Source organism: Xiphophorus maculatus, chromosome 7 (assembly GCF_002775205.1).
Source record: "Xiphophorus maculatus strain JP 163 A chromosome 7, X_maculatus-5.0-male, whole genome shotgun sequence".
Taxonomy (NCBI): Eukaryota; Metazoa; Chordata; class Actinopteri; order Cyprinodontiformes; family Poeciliidae; genus Xiphophorus; species Xiphophorus maculatus.
This window is the reverse complement of record NC_036449.1, coordinates 14,668,197-14,684,315: the sequence shown is the minus strand read 5'-3', so window position 1 is coordinate 14,684,315 and position 16,119 is coordinate 14,668,197. Positions and strand designations below refer to the sequence as shown.

At 37.5% G+C, this 16,119-nt stretch overlaps 1 protein-coding gene across 3 annotated transcripts in view; it reads left to right on the top strand.

Annotated features, from left to right (window-relative positions):
• The window catches only part of frmpd4 (FERM and PDZ domain containing 4), a 38,290-nt gene that overhangs the window by 4,317 nt on the left and 17,854 nt on the right, over window positions 1–16,119 (top strand). For 2 of the 3 annotated variants that reach the window (XM_023337501.1, XM_023337503.1), the window contains exons 2-4: window positions 9,766–9,882; window positions 15,368–15,528; window positions 15,792–15,894. In XM_023337501.1, the coding sequence (XP_023193269.1) occupies window positions 9,766–9,882; window positions 15,368–15,528; window positions 15,792–15,894 (381 nt within the window). Of the gene's footprint in view, window positions 1–9,765; window positions 9,883–10,038; window positions 10,333–15,367; window positions 15,529–15,791; window positions 15,895–16,119 lie in introns of those variants that run through there. The other variant, XM_023337502.1, reaches the window with a different exon arrangement.

Below are 16,119 nucleotides of genomic sequence, written 5' to 3'. Positions count from 1 at the left end.
GCTGCTGCATATGTTTGTTCTGTGTGTCTTTGTGGTGTCCTGTGATGGACTGCCAACCCGGGCATACCGTACCATGCCTCTCGCCAAAATGATTGCTGGTGATAGGTATCGGTCACCCCGTGACCCTGCAAACACAAGCAGGTATAGGCATTTGATGGAAGGTTATTACTAAGCTTTCAGAGGATAGCCAACCACAAAATAATGTATAATTGTATAATTATTGTGTAATTGTGACATGAGAAAAGGTTGCATGGTTTTCAAATATTTCCCAACTAAATATGAAAGCATTTATTACATCTAAATAAAATCTACCAACCAACCTGCTTTAGGAGGCCACCTTATTAGTAAATAGTCTTATTCATGCACATATCTACATATGTCACCTTTGATGAAGAGTGGCAAGAAAAAAGTAATTATTAAAAGAAACAGATCTATTTGCAATTTACAGCGAAAAACAACAGTACGTAAGAACAAACAACTTAAACAACATGAGACATCTCATACTTGTGAGATTTCTATTTGTGTATTTTTCTTTGGAAACCATGTTTCATTTTCATTTCACTTCACAAATATGCACATCTTGTTGTGACAGTCACAACAAAATTCAATTAAAATGACATGAAGTCAGAAAATGTGACCAATATGTTAATTGTTTTTTTAACAACAGCACTTATTAAGAAATAGAAGTTTCATTACTCGGCTGAATACTTGTGTGTTGGTGATATCGTACAGCGCAAAGAAAGCCACGGTTGCATCCCACAACAGTAACGCCTTTATACAATGGCAGGTTTTGGATGTTTGTCAAGTAAGCTGAAACCAGCAGGAGACTGATTTCCTCGCTCACTGTAGTGAATCGTAGCGGGTGGGCTGCTTCCCAGATTCCCAGATGCTGTTTTATTTCCACCATAGAGCAGATTAACCTGTTATATATATATACTGTATATATATATATATATATATATATATATATATATATATATACACACATATATACATGAGTGAGTGAGTGAGTCAGTGAATGAGAGAGAGGGAAATAGGAAATAGAGAAACAGAGATGTTCAGGGTAGTGTGGTTGCCCATAGCAACAATGTCTGAGCTTTACCAAAGACTAACTCAGCAATGTAAGATTCTGTTGGAATATTAGGGAAGATAGACACCCTAATTTTAAAGTGAATGTTGGTGTGCAGAAGATTCGCATAGTAATAATCTATAAGGCAAAACAGTGCTAGCTCCATTTCTTGTGCTTGTATTGATGTGTTCTTGTTATATAATTCCTATCATAAGGATTGTGTTGCATATCAGCAAGGAACAGCCTTTTCTTCCACTTGGCTCCAGTAAAAAAAAAAAAAAAAAAAAACAGACAACATGGCACGCTTACTCACACAAGGCATATAAACAGCAGGAGAAAACTGAGTTGTCTACTGTAGCTACAGCATCATACGTGACTTCTCTAGCAGTCATAGCATTCACAGTAACATTTCAATAGCAGGATGTAAATAACAGATTTGACTGTTTTTCTGCCATGCTGCTATATTGGCCAAAGGCTTAAAGCCATGTTGGTGGTTGGTGAAGTCAAGCAGAGGGCAGATGAGCTCTGAAACAAAAGACTGTGTCTTATGTGCCTTCAAGATGAGAAGCAGAAGGAGAAATCTTTTAATCAAAAATGTTCCTCTACATCTGCAGCCCTGCTCTGCACATCGCCTCAATTTCTTCCCATAAGATGCTCATTTCTGTCTCTACAGATTTCATATTCAGACAGAATCCCATTAGCAGCCTGTCTCTGCATACATGTCTGTTTATTGCAACACCACTGGCAAAAAAAAAAAAAGAAAAGAAAAAAACTCTCACGCTCTCTTCAAGGCATCATAAGTCATATTTGCAACATTCCTATTACACAAGAGAGCAAAACATATCTTTATTCTTCAGTCAGCTTAAAAGATATCTCCTGGGCTTGCAATAGAGTGACAAATCTTACTCACACCATTAGGTGATTGAAGACATTCATATTTAATGACTCATTGTGTCTACTACTATTTACAAAAAACTACCAATGAAACTGTGCGAGTACTACTGTCAGAAGTATACTTGGATGAAGGGCACATTCATTTTTGGCTTTTAATGTTTAATTTGAACCATCTGGTTTTTGATAGGCATGAAAATACAACATTTAACTTTAATACACTGTAGAAAATTTGAAAAACTGTGCCTTGTTGTGAATTTCCTCTTACCTACACACGGTCTAAAACAAAGTTGTGGCAAAGTTCTGTCTAGATATATGACCATTTTTTTCGATGAGAAAATTCTCATTTATCCCATTGACCAGGCCTTGTTGTAGTCAAGACCACTTAATCCTAGACCAAGTCCAGACCAAGACCGAGGGAAGTCGAGACCAAGTCAAGACAAAGACCAACGCCCCATTCTACACAACACAATAAAATGTGAAATATGATAAAAACTGCTTCTCAAATTGATCTGAAAAATCCACATTCTCCTAAAAACACCTAGATATTAAACGCTTAGAGCTGAAATAAATTATAATTATCAATTCAAACTCTTCTTTGTTCTGCTTTGCTTCTGTCTCTGAGTCACAATCTGCAGAGGTTTCATGTCGCCCCTAACAAGATAACGCCCTGGGTGGTTGCTCATATTGCCTATGTCAGATACCACCACTGTACTCTACACCATTAAACATAAGCAATCATGACAATGCACTATCGGTAAATAGTCAACAATGAATACTGGAGGGAGCACACCGTGACTGTTCTGTTGCATGAAGGCAGGTAGCAGCAGGTGGCAGGTGACGAAAAATAATCAGAGCAATGAGCATGCGCTGTGTATTATCTTACATTCTTGTATTTTATTCATTTGATAATTAAATAAACATATATATTTAATACAACAGAATAATAATAACTACTGCAGTGTGCGCGGAGCATTACAAAAACAAAGAACGGTCCTCAGTGAGACTCCAGTCCTATCGTTCATAATAAAGAGCCGTTCAGAAGAATCGGCTCGTTCGTGAATGTCACATCACTATATTGAAGACTTTGGTCACAGCGTCGTCGCACACATGTGCAACATGTCAGTCATCACCTCCGCACAATAAGCGCAGTAAGTGATAGCTTTATTTCATCGCAAACGCCACATTTTGTCACCGCACAGCTAGCTTTGCTAACTTCACTTCCACATAGCTTACCTTTGTTTGAGCTTCCTCAAAGTGACGCTAAGTTGGACGTACTCCCCACCGTCACTGAAAGCGAAGCGCTGCTCAATTCACATGTCGTCATATGCTTTCTTATGATTTATGTAGGTACATTTATTACCGACGTTTAGATAGGCATCTTCTCCCGCTCCGAGACAAACTGCACACTGTCACAACCGCATGCGCAAATGCGGCTCTCTTTTTTCCGCTTTGAGTTACCAAGCCAGCTAGAAAAGACAAAGTCTTATTTCAGACGCAAATAAAACAATACTATGAACATTGTTGTCTCCCTAATATAATGGGCTTTTAAGTTTTCATGGATTTCCAAGCGATCCTGAATTAAGAAGACGGTGGCTTGTAAATATTCGTCGCTACCAGTTAAAGCTAACGCCGCACAGCAAAGTTTACAGCCTTCACTTCACTCCGGATCAACTTCTTCAGCCTAAAGAAGAAGGTAAAGGAGCCTCCTGTGTTATTTCCATGGAATCACTTCTGTATTCAGCCTGAAAGAGAGTTTATGTGAACGAGAGAGCAGACCAGAGCCAGACAGCAGATCAACTGATCCGCCTGTACACACTGCTGTAAACACCATCCTGCTTCACAAGAAGCATGCAAAACTAATAAAGTGAAATAACACGGAGACCTTAAGGAACACGGCCATATTTTTCTAAAAGCAACAACTTTAAACCTGAACCGTCAGCTGAACTAGAACTCTGACACTAGAGCTGCTCTACTGTTAAGCTATGGGCTTGTTGTTCCTCAGGCTTCAGAAGCTAAAGGCCTGCACCATAAAATCCCGTTACTTGGTCTCTGACACTAAGGACAATAAACGCACATAATATACTTGAAAACAAGGTAAAAACATTGTCCGTTAGAATGGATGAAAAATGTTTATATACTTAAATAGCACGTTTTTACAAGAAAAATGTCTAGCATAAGCTAAAGCTAATGTTAGCCACAAAGTTTAATGTAAAACTCACCTTCATATCTGTGTATAAGGAGGCGAACATCTTAAAACCTTTCTCCAGCTTACTTGTCGGGGCTTCGGATCGATGTACATCATTAATTGTTACCTTGGACAAGCCCTGCAAACACCCAGTGTAAAGAGCCTTTTTCAATAGATCGGAAAAGATTGAGCCGCTTTTCCCCGAACGCGGAAGCTGAGGTGCAAAGAGCCCATTAAAGGGGGAGGCGGTGGGTGGCTGCGGTAACAGAAACACTTATTGCTCGGATTTAAATCGGTATGTTTTGCATTTAGTGAAAACAAGGATGTTGACAAATAAACTGGACAATTTTCTCACAATTTAATGATATTTCCACAGTTGTGGTCTTGACTGGTCTTGAAATAAAATCCTGAGTCCGAGAGGAGACCGGTCTCTACTACAACACTATAAATTATGTGTTTTTAATGGAGCTGAGGTTGGGATCATTCATTATGATTACAATTAACTGTACTTATTAATTGCAGAACCAGTTTAGTGTGTGTTAGAGTCCACTCTAAAGTTCGAACACCCAGCCATGTGTAAGATTCAACAACGTTTTTGATGGTTGAGGTAGTCTGAAGAACCAACTTTCAGTAGCTCAAACCTTTTCTCATCTGAGATCAGAACCTGTTTTTCCAAAAGGATTAGGCTAGGCCATGTGGATGGGATCCAGCATAAACCATAGATGAAGATGATTGTTTTATAAAATAACATTTTCTTGAGCCTCAGTCTATGTTATTTTGAAACTCAGTGAGAACCGTGATACTGGAGTTCCAGCATATCCCAGGTTTTCCAATTACATTTTTTTTTCTTTAAAGCAAGCGTTTGCATCAAATGAATGGAGATACTTAAGCTGCCAACAGAACAATGATCCAAATTCGCAAGAAAACTGCTTATAGAATAGGGGAAACCGAGTGAAATTAAGCTTTTAGAATGACCCTTACCTCATTTCGACGGAAAATCAATGAAAAATATGTGAAAAGATTTATTCCAAGATTTTCTGTGCGGAAATTTTCTTGAATATCTAAAATTGCTCAAATATTATAGCAAAGCCTATTGAGGCTACAAAATACAAGTGGTCAAGGTGCAACTTCCTAAAGACACTGATCCAAATAGTGGGGATAAAAATATGCATTTGAGCCTGCATGCATAATGTCAGACCTCTGTGGATTGTAAAATATGTGTATCCAATTAACATTATGATCTCAATTCCTGTTTCTAAACTTATTGAAGTTGGATGTCGTATGGCTATTTCATCCCATAAAAAGTAAAGAAAAGAACAATCTAAGGATTTAAATGTTTTTAAATTCCAAAACATAGCAAGACATTCACACACATTATAACAGAATGTTAACTTCTTTATTTTGAGAGACTGGATATTGAGGAAGCTGTCCTCAATATCATTCCTGAAACATGAGTTCAATAAAATGTAATTAGCTGCATGGGATGAGAGTATTTTTATCTTTCAGATATGATGGCCATGCAAACTAATGTTGCGTTTATTGTGGCTTTCTTGACCTCGGGCTATTCCCTTGTCCTTCCCAAGTGCATGCCGGGAAACTTAAAAGGGAATTCATGGTTTGGTCCCCCTGGCGATCAGCACATAAACATCACTTGCAGCTACGTGCAGATGGGAGTCACTGACGCGAAGCACTTGTCAAAGGAAATAATGCTCTGAATACCTCATGAAAGAACAGCTTTATTGCATTCTCCGTGGGTTTACGGCAGACATTTGTTGCCGGAACAGGGTTTCATATTGCCAGCCCTTGTGGAGATTGTCGGTGTGAATTATTCAAACTAACTTGAGTGTCTGTGTTGGAATGTTGCTCCTCCAAGCAGTCGCCTTTTCTATAATGTATTATCACTCCCTTCATGATTAGGATATGCACCCTTTATGGTTGTTCTGTGACAAGCATGTGTTGAAAAACATGGAGGTTTAAACTGAACTTCGTTGATTAAGGAAGCATAATGGTATTGTGGATGCAGTCTGTGTGAAAGTCTGAGAAGTAATCTCCCTTTTTTTCAAACACTTTGACATAAGTTATTTTTTCTATTATAAGATATTAAAATGAATGAATACATGTAAAAAAAAACATATTTAGTTTTAAATATTAAAAATCTGCTTTCTGCTGTGATTGCAAAGAAATTATATTGATGTATTTAATTTTTTTTTTTTTTTTCAAAAAAGGAGGTTGATTTTTTTTCCCTATTGGCCTTAATATTTTTAAATATGGTTGTCTAGCTATTACAGCAAATCAACAAGTAGGATCTAAAAATATTGCAAATCATAATGCCATCAAGCATTTTTATGTTTAACAAGTTCCCCACTGACCTACATTTAGCTCCCCTTTTACTTCTAATTGTCGTGCAATGACTCTTGGGTAACCTGTTCATGAATTGTGTAGCATGGCTTGCCTACTTAGAGCTTGATTACTTAGTCCGATGTGACTGTGCAGGTATTATTTATTGATGCCTGATGAAGAAGATCAGTTTCACTGTCCGCCAGTGGGTGAACCCTCTGTGCCTCTTGGTTAGAAGGGACTCCTGCGACTGAGTGGCATGATGGGCCTCCCATGTGCAGACAAAATAAATCAAAGATCATTGTATCTTTGACTGCAGAGTCATTAAAAAGTCATTGGGGCCCAGAGAGACAGAAAACTGATTTTCTGGGACACCTTTTTTTCGGATTATAAACATATCCTGAAGTGACGTCATTTGAAATTGTAAGTATACTTTATTATGTTGTAGACCTTGGGAGAAATGTCAAACATAACCCTGCAAGGATGTTGTCTTACATTCTGCAACTTGGAAATTTCAATCATTGTGAGGACATGCTGGAACTTTTTATTTTAATCTGGATGAGTTTGCATGGTTGTTTTTACATTTCTGAGACGTATGACAGAGATGGTCATAGGGCTAATAGTGTCTGACATCCTGATTTGAGCAGTTCTAAATATACGGCATTGTAATCTGTATCCAATTAATGCACTGTGGGTCAAATAAATCCATATCAACATACCAACACCACTGATGTGGGAAAGAAGTCAGATTGCTTGGACTGTTTAGAGGACTCTGAAAGTAGAACACTGACAGCTTTTTAAAGGCACAGATGGGCATTAACATCTCTCACAACGAGATTGGGAACTGAGTCTGAAACTTGGACTTGAGTTGCATTTATGTTGCACAAAGAGTTGAGAGTTCAGTTCAATTTAGTTTACCTATATAATTAATCTCAAACATGTAATCTCAAGACAATGTAATAAAAAAAGTAAATTCAACCATAAATACATTCCAACTGATCCTAGTTATCAAACAGTGTAGTCAAGTTAATTTATTACATTATTATTAAAAAAATTTTCTTTCTAAGGAAACAGCAGATTTAATCGAATTTTTGACTTGCAGCATTTGCTCCTTGTGGTCAAGCATGTAGCAACAGTGGACAATCGCTTCCATTGTGTAATCACTGATACTGAACAGGCATGCAGCAATAGTGGAGAGGAAAAACTACTGTAACCTTCAGCACAATCAAAACCTGGCTCAATGTGATCGGCCATCTGCCAGGACTGATTGGAGGCTTGAGAATACAGAGCATACACACAAAAAAGAAACATAAGCATTGATCAAGTTGTACTTTGCGTGTTAGAGAAAAAAAGAAGTTAATGGCCATAGTAGCTCCTTTAGTGGCTTCATCTGGGAGAGAAGCACAGCTTACCAGATTAGCTCTGAGCAGGTTTTAAAGTACATAGGATAAAAGAAAGGACATACAGTTGCTGCAAAAGCTCAGCCAACATCTTTGTAGAGGATAGACACAGGGTTAAATACTGAAAGACAGGCCCAAGGGCATCATAGAGGGAGAATGTAAAGTTGTTGGCAGCAGTAGCTCAGCCAATGTCCCCCTTCAGGAAGCTGTCACAGCTAAACAAAGTGCCAGATCAGAGATAGTTTCAACATCGAGTAAAAAAAGAACAGAGACAATATAAAGCTTAAAGTTGAAATGTCAGCAAATAATGCGAAATTGGAGAGAAGAACAGCAGAGCAAAGAGAAGTGGTCAGTGTGTTCTCCAGTAGCCTAAGCTTAGATAGTAGTTTAACTACAGAGATTGCTAATGATAACCTAAGCTACTCTAACTATAGGCTTTATCAAAATGAAAGTTTTTATCCTAGTTTTTAAAGTAGACAGGGTGTCTGCCTCACAGACAAAAACTGTCAGTGAGTCTCACAAGAGAGGAGCCTGATAACTAAAAGATCTGCCTTCCAGTTTACCTTTAGAAACTATGAACAAACCAGTAAAGTTGGAGTCTGAAAGCAAAAAAATAAAATAAAAATAAATTGATATATCCTTTTAATTTTCAAGAAAACTCTTTCTGCAGTGTGAGTTAAAGCATTTCTTTTAACTGCATTTAGTGGACTTCCTGATAGTAAAGAATTACAGTAGATGACGTAACAAATGGATGGGGCAGCAAAGTACAACAATGGATGTGCTAGGAAAACAGAGCATGTTTACTATAAGAACTTTATTTTCCTTTTAATGAATCAACCATGGTTCTAATCCACACAACATCTCTTAAGTGTTTCTTTTTTTGCAATAGTCAAGGGTATTTAAGAGTTGTAGAATTTTATAGCCACGGCGTTTTACTGAAGATATCTTTGAGGATTATGGAAAATTATTATAATCTCGCATAATACACCGGGGATTCTTATTGATGTCGTATAAAGTTGCCATATGAACATAAACTACAGCGAGACACACTCTCATGTAAATATACAAGACAGCTGTGCACAATTCATTAGCATTGGTACTGTAACTGGGGGAAACATTTTAGAGGGAAAGAAAAAGGAGCTTTGAATAATAAATGTGAAGAGCCCTGTTATATGGCAGACAAGCCTTTGAAGTGACATAACTTTCTGCCACCACTTTCCAGCATCACCAGTGTGCAGACACAAAGGCAGTGATAAAAGGAAAAAAAGGAGGGGGTGCATGAATAAAAAAAAAAGGCACAACTTTGTTCCAACCCATCCCACTTTTCTGGAAAGCCTCCACTTAATTGTGGCTCAAAGAAATGACTCTGGATAGCTTGGGTTTGTCAACAAAATCAGACATTGATGTGATAGTATTTGAGTCGCTACAATAAGTTTCCTTGTTTTCCAAGAAAGGTTATCAGATCAGTTTAAGATTGAGTCACTAAAACAAAAACTGGTTAAGAAGAAGATTCATGTGTGCTTTATGTTTTAAAAACTGCATTGACATCCACAAATAAAGCCAATTCCATGCCTCTGAACCATAGGAGTGGGGCATGACAACTCTGCCTGGATCGAGCTTATGTAATTAATTTGATTTGTATTCACTCACTGAACTGCGCCTATGGAACATTGTTTGTCACATTGGACTCAGAAACCCCCTTGTACTTGACTGGGACTCTTTCGTGTCAGTGCGATCTGTTTTTGGGATGTTTATAATGTTATATTTTTTGAAATGATTGGATATTGTTTCTAGCTCATTTAAAAGTTTTAATTTTCTCCCCTATTTAGAGGCAGTTTCAGGGTTTCACGTAGTTCTTTTTATGTTCTGCACCTTTGCAGCCACAGGACCAAATCCTCTGGTTGGCCGCCCCCGTCAGGGACCTGGAGTGCTTCCCAAGGACCCCCAAATGGATGGGACATGGGCACCATCAGAGAGGGGCGTGACTGCTACATCAAGTAAGTGCTCTGTGTTTAAAGAAACAGAGGGGGAGCTCTCTCCATCCCAGATGTTTCATGAGCGCTTTGCCAACCTGTGATTATTCCGGCCACGTCACTGCCTCCACACTGTCTCCATCAGTGCATTCAGAATACTGATTCTTTTTTCTCTTCCCTCCACTGCTGCACGCACTCACTGCCCCTGCTGACTGCCTTTCTCTCTCTTTCTCTATCTCTCTTTCTCTCTCTCTCTCTCTCTCGCTCCGATACACCCACTATACTTTCTTATGCAGTCTCCCAAATGCAGAAGAGGAGTTTAGAAGGGTGTGAGTGTGTATTCTGCTGCTGCGGTTGATCAAATTAACCAGCATGATGTATTGTTTTTTTTTTTCTTGTTTTTTTTACAAGAGAAAATTGGGTTATTATGCTATCAACGTAGTTGATCCTTCATCAGGCAATCTGTCCAGGCAGGTAAAAACAACATTGATTTTTTTTTTAATTGTCTATGTGCAATATAGTTTAACAAGTGAGTGTTTTCTCTTTAGCTGGGTGTATTGTACTAGAAAATGACTGCTGTGCATGCATACCTCTTCTGTAAATTATTTACACACAATGTTAATGATTTTTAATTCATTACTAAAAAGTACAATACAACAGAAGTGTGGATTATTGTTTCAAATGCATCCAAACAAGCTAATATTAGAAATGATTCTCAAAAGAGGAGTAGAGCACTTGTCACACATGGGTCGTAGCACGAGAAGCGTGATGTCAGAGGAGTTATATAAGAAGTACGGAGCAGTGAAAGCGCTGGATGCCGAGTGTGTCTGCATGAGACAGATCATGGAGGCTTGTTTGGCTCCAGCTTCTGCTTTCTAAATTTGAGGAAGACTCATGAATAATCAAACATCTCTTCCTGAAACTGTCTGAGGCTGAGTTTGGGATTTATTGGCTCCCGGGTGCTGATGTTAAAGTCTCAACGGAACACATGCCAAGTCTGCATGACATGAGCGCATGAATAAAGTACTATGGGTTAAATATTTAGTTTGACACTTTTTTTTTTTTTGCAAATTGGGGTGTACTTTAGAGATCAATACAAAAATATAATACAAAAGTTGATTAGCACAATACGTTCATTATCCATTAGTATCACACTAATAAAACCAACTGTTCGATTTTTACCAATAAATTAGGGTAGATATTGCTATTTTTAATAGCAATTTTGCTCTCAGTCAGATTTACAAAATGTTACAATAAAAATGATTTTGTTCATCTGGTTTGTCCTTGAAAAGAAAAAATTTATTAGCCATAATATGGTAATTAAATATTAAATCTTTCATATCCATTTTAAGAGGAGGCATGAAAATCTTTTCCTAACAAATGTGTTACTGTTTCAGTGTTAGCCTGAAAGCAAATTTGATCTCACCAGAAGCATTATCTCTAAAGTACTTAAAGCTGTAATCAAATTTTAAAATTTAGTTCAGATACTGTGGCATGGACATTTTTTCCCTCATTTAAAGCTTTCTGTACACTCTTGTCCCTAGTGGGGATAGGAGGGGTGCTGGTGCCTTTCTCCAGCTAACGTTTCGGGCGAGAGGCGGGGTACACCCTGGACAGGTCGCCAGTCTGTCGCAGGGCAACACAGAGACAGACAGGACAAACAACCATGCACACACACACTCACACCTAAGGAGAATTTAGAGAAACCAATTAACCTGACAATCATGTTTTTGGACTGTGGGAGGAAGCCGGAGTACCCGGAGATGCACAGGGAGAACATGCAAACTTCATGCAGAAAGACCTCGGGCCGGGAATTGAACCCAGGCTGCAAGGCAACAGTGCTACCAGCTGCGCCACTGTGCAGCCCCACTTTGAAGATATAAACAGTTTAAATCTGTTCCAGCAACGTACCATGTTAGCTTTTACACTATCTAGATGCACTATTCACTTCCTACAACTGCCTCATTGGTAAGATGTCAAACTAGCAAGTTTGACTTTGGCATTAGTGCTAACACTAAACTACCTACGCTCTTGCTTTAACCCCATAACTGTCACCCTCAAAACACTTATATATAAGTAATTGTGTTACTATCACTGTCAAGGGGTTTTAAAGAATTCATAAAATTCACGTTTTCTGCTGGACATGAACATAATGATTGAGAATAACAGCCGACCCAACCAACCTATCTAGTTAAATTCTGATAAAAAAAAAAAAGAATTTGTTACAAAATAAAGTGGCTAAAGTTGAACATTATATTTACAAACTATGCTCAATTAAAATTTTATGTCCAATATATGACTCAATATAATTCATTTTTACAGTGCAGTGGAATGAAATGTGCAGCTGCCTTTCTGTTAGGTAAAAAATATTTTGAAACTTGTGATGACATGTAATGGTTACACATGGTACACTTTGCAGAGCATTAACACTACTTACCTGGAGACAAGTTTTATTTATTTATATTTATTTATTTTCTGTACAATATAGTGTGCATAATTTTTAAGTACGGTAATTCAACATGTTATATAATTCACTTAGGCCTATAGACAAAGCTGAAAAGGCAGAAAAAATATTAAACCATGGCTTCATTTCATGAGAAAGAAACATGACATTAAGAACCTAATTAAAGCAGGATTTTGAGGCAAGAAAAACAGGATATTGCTTTGGTTATAGGCTTACTTTCCTCTTCTGCTACCCCCAAAACAGCAAGAATCCAGCAAGTGAGCACATGGAAGTACACTCTGTACACAGTGCATCAGACCAGTGTTTCCTGCTCCCTATTTTTGTCCGTCTTATTCATGATAAAAACCTTTAGCATGGCTTGTGATTTCTGTAGAAAGCATTGTGGAGCTATGCTAGTAGATAATGGGTGTGATTAGAGGGCATTAGATGCATGGCTGTCTGCACAATGGGAACCTAGCCATGTTCAGCAGGTGGCCTTGGAGGGGACAGAACAGTGCTCTTCCTGAATGCACAAGTCCATATGTTTTTGATCTGTGCACAAGCTGCTGAGTTTGTTTCTCTACAGCAAAAACTAACTCTCTTTCTACATACATTTTATTTCTTTGTATAATTCCAAGCCATATCCTGCAGCAACTGTTGTTCCTATATAAAGAGAGAATCACAGCATGGTATTTATTTAAAGGGGGACACATCTTTGTATTATTTAGCAGTGTTAGAGGATGTACTTTCAAAGTGCAATACTTTTAAGTCATAAAAATTTGTCAACATATGACCATTCCAATCACACCATTTTTAAATTGCAAATAAGGCTGCTTAAAAATCGCACTGTTTTATTTCTATGTTTGAAACTTTTGTCTCCATGGCAGCACATTGCAAGTTAAACATGCTGTTCAATTTTTATTTCTGAAACCTATAAGCTATAATGGTTCTTTTAAGGATTCTTGATGCTGAAAAATATGACATAGCACATTTCTCTAATATATTTTTAAATTATATTTATGTCAGTAAAATTAATGCAAATTTTTGTATTGTTGATGAATCCATGCTGTATCATTGATACAAGGATTTTGTCTTTTTACAAGCTCCCAATTTGTTCAACTACAAACAAATTTGTTCAACTAAAAACTGTTGCAGGCAGACAGACCTTGAAAGTCTGTCTGCCTGCGAGTGATGCTGTTATGCCTCAAGGTTTCTCCTTAAAAAGAGTTTTTATTTTGGCAATAAACTAATTCCTTTTCCCATGAAATTTGCCCATTATAAAAAGCCAAAACCTGAATAACTAAAGAATAACATTTCTAGTTCTCTGTAATTGCAAAGGCGTTGGTTATTTCATTGTTTAGAAGGATAACTGAATAAACAATAGAATTGAAAAACAGAGAAATGTCATAGGAGAGAAGCTGAAATTCTGCACCGAATAGATGTAATCTTTAAACCTTCAGGCAGCACTGAAATAAAAACAGACATGCCTCTGTTGTGGAAATCGCAGTGCAGGCATAGAGGGAAAAAACAAAGATATAAAACATGCTTAAAAAAGATGAGCTTATGAAGTAGAAAACTGTTCTAAGTCCAGAGACATTCAAATTTTTGTCTCTTTAAGTAAAATAATACAAAACCGCACTCTGCAAATATTACAAAATCATAGCTCTAAATGAAAAAATTCTGATTTTAATTTTAGTTTTTAATCCATATTGTTGTCTGTCACATTAGAAATATTAAAATGTTTTTTATTAACATTAACTTTGAAAGTCATCTCAAAATGCACAAACATCAAACATCTTGAAAATAAAAAAAAATACTTTCTCAAACTCTCAACAGTTTAATATAAACCATATATTTACAACCATACAAACCGGAAATGTTGTTCATTTGAGTCCTAATAAAATAGGAGTAGTGAATGGAACAGAAACAATCTAATTTGTAATAAAAAACAGCATTTTGGACTCAGGGAAAAAGCACAATCTTATCAAACACTCCAGTAATAACCATAAAAGATTTGTTGTTGTCCCTCTTTAAGGATTGAATGATCATCTTCAGATTGAACAAATATAGTTATGAAACAAAAAGCAGCATCATATGCTATGTTGCACTGTTAGAAATGTATGCAGATCAAGATTTATCAAGCTGCTTCTGAGGTTTGCCTCGCTATAAAGATTATGGCCACCCAGTTCTAGAACTGCCAAGTTATTGACAGGTTTTGTTGGTTATTTTGTTCTTTTACATTCATTATTGTACGTCAGAACTCTAGGTTTTTTTCTGTGCACTATCTACATTTGACATTGTAATGGCATGTGACATGACCTTTGTTCTTGGATGAAGCAGAGAAATCATCCCCCAATTTTTTTTCTCTGACAATCAATTAACATCTTTAAACTTGTTATTCCCATTGCAGCTTTTTTGTGACATTGCAAATCCAAATGACAGATCTAACTGTGTCTTTGTGCCATGAAAGATTAATTGTTGGTATTTAGCTGTGAATATCACTCGTGTTAAGAATAACTGTGAATTACACACTGTCGGCCCAGAGCTTTAATTAACCAGCACTGTTGGCACCATGCAGAGTTGCTGCTGCCGCTCCTGCAGCCAGGGAGAGTGAACAAATGGTGTAAAAATTTTAGCACACAATATGTGAACTTTGTGTTCAGTTATGCACATCTCTGTAACTTAAAATGCTAGAAATAGTAACATTTTACAGTGGGTACGAGTTGGAGGTATCTATAAAATGTACTGATAAAAAAGATGAAGGATGTGAAACAATTGAGTTTTGGTTTGTAGCTTTGGTATGTTTTGGATTTGTGTGTGTATGTATATGTACGGTACACAGATAATTGCTACATTATAGTGCTACAAAGTAACACTGATCAACTTATGAAATGATTGGCCATCATGGATACCTAATACCTAAAGAATACATGAAGCAACAATTAATCGTTTATAATAAATGTAAATACACTACATTATCTTAGAAAACAATGTACTACAAAGTCTTATAGTAAGCTAATTAAATAGCAAAATTGACAAGGGAATATTTTTTAATTCTTTCTCCAGTCACGTCTCCCAGAGTAACTCCCTGGAGGAAGTTTGTCTGGACGGAGACAAGTTTGTGCCCCCTGCGCCCCGGAAGGTGGAGATGAGGCGGGACCCTGTGCTTGGCTTCGGATTTGTGGCAGGAAGCGAGAAACCAGTGGTTGTCCGCTCAGTTACTCCAGGTAATGAGAATGACCCACCTGCACACTGAGTTCTCCATATAAACTGACTCATTCAGTCCACAGTCACATCACGAGATGAAATACACCTAAAATGTAGTAGCCTGGAGGAAAACCCATTTACGCCGATGATTCAGTGATTTTTAACAGCCCTCGATGAGTAAGAGTTCATTACAGCTTTGGCCACAAGACAGGACACTTAGAAAATGGAGAGCGTTCTGAACAACACGTGTGTGCCTGAAGTGTTGTTTGGTGTATTGTGGCAGGGGGTCCATCTGAAGGCAAACTGATCCCCGGGGACGAGATCATCATGATTAATGATGAGCCAGTCAGCTCAGCACCCAGGGAAAGGGTTATCGACCTTGTCAGGTAAGACATTTGCCTTGTGTCACAACTGTCATGGATAATTGAATACCAACAAAAACATTTCACTTTAATGAGAATTCTAATATTAATATTATTCACTTTTGGGCTTTTAAAGACAATATATCCTTCATATCTGTTTATTGACACTATCATGTTTTGTGGATATAATTCTGAAGGGGTATGTTCAACTGAACTGATGTATGCACATTACTCTAACCAGCTGTGCCA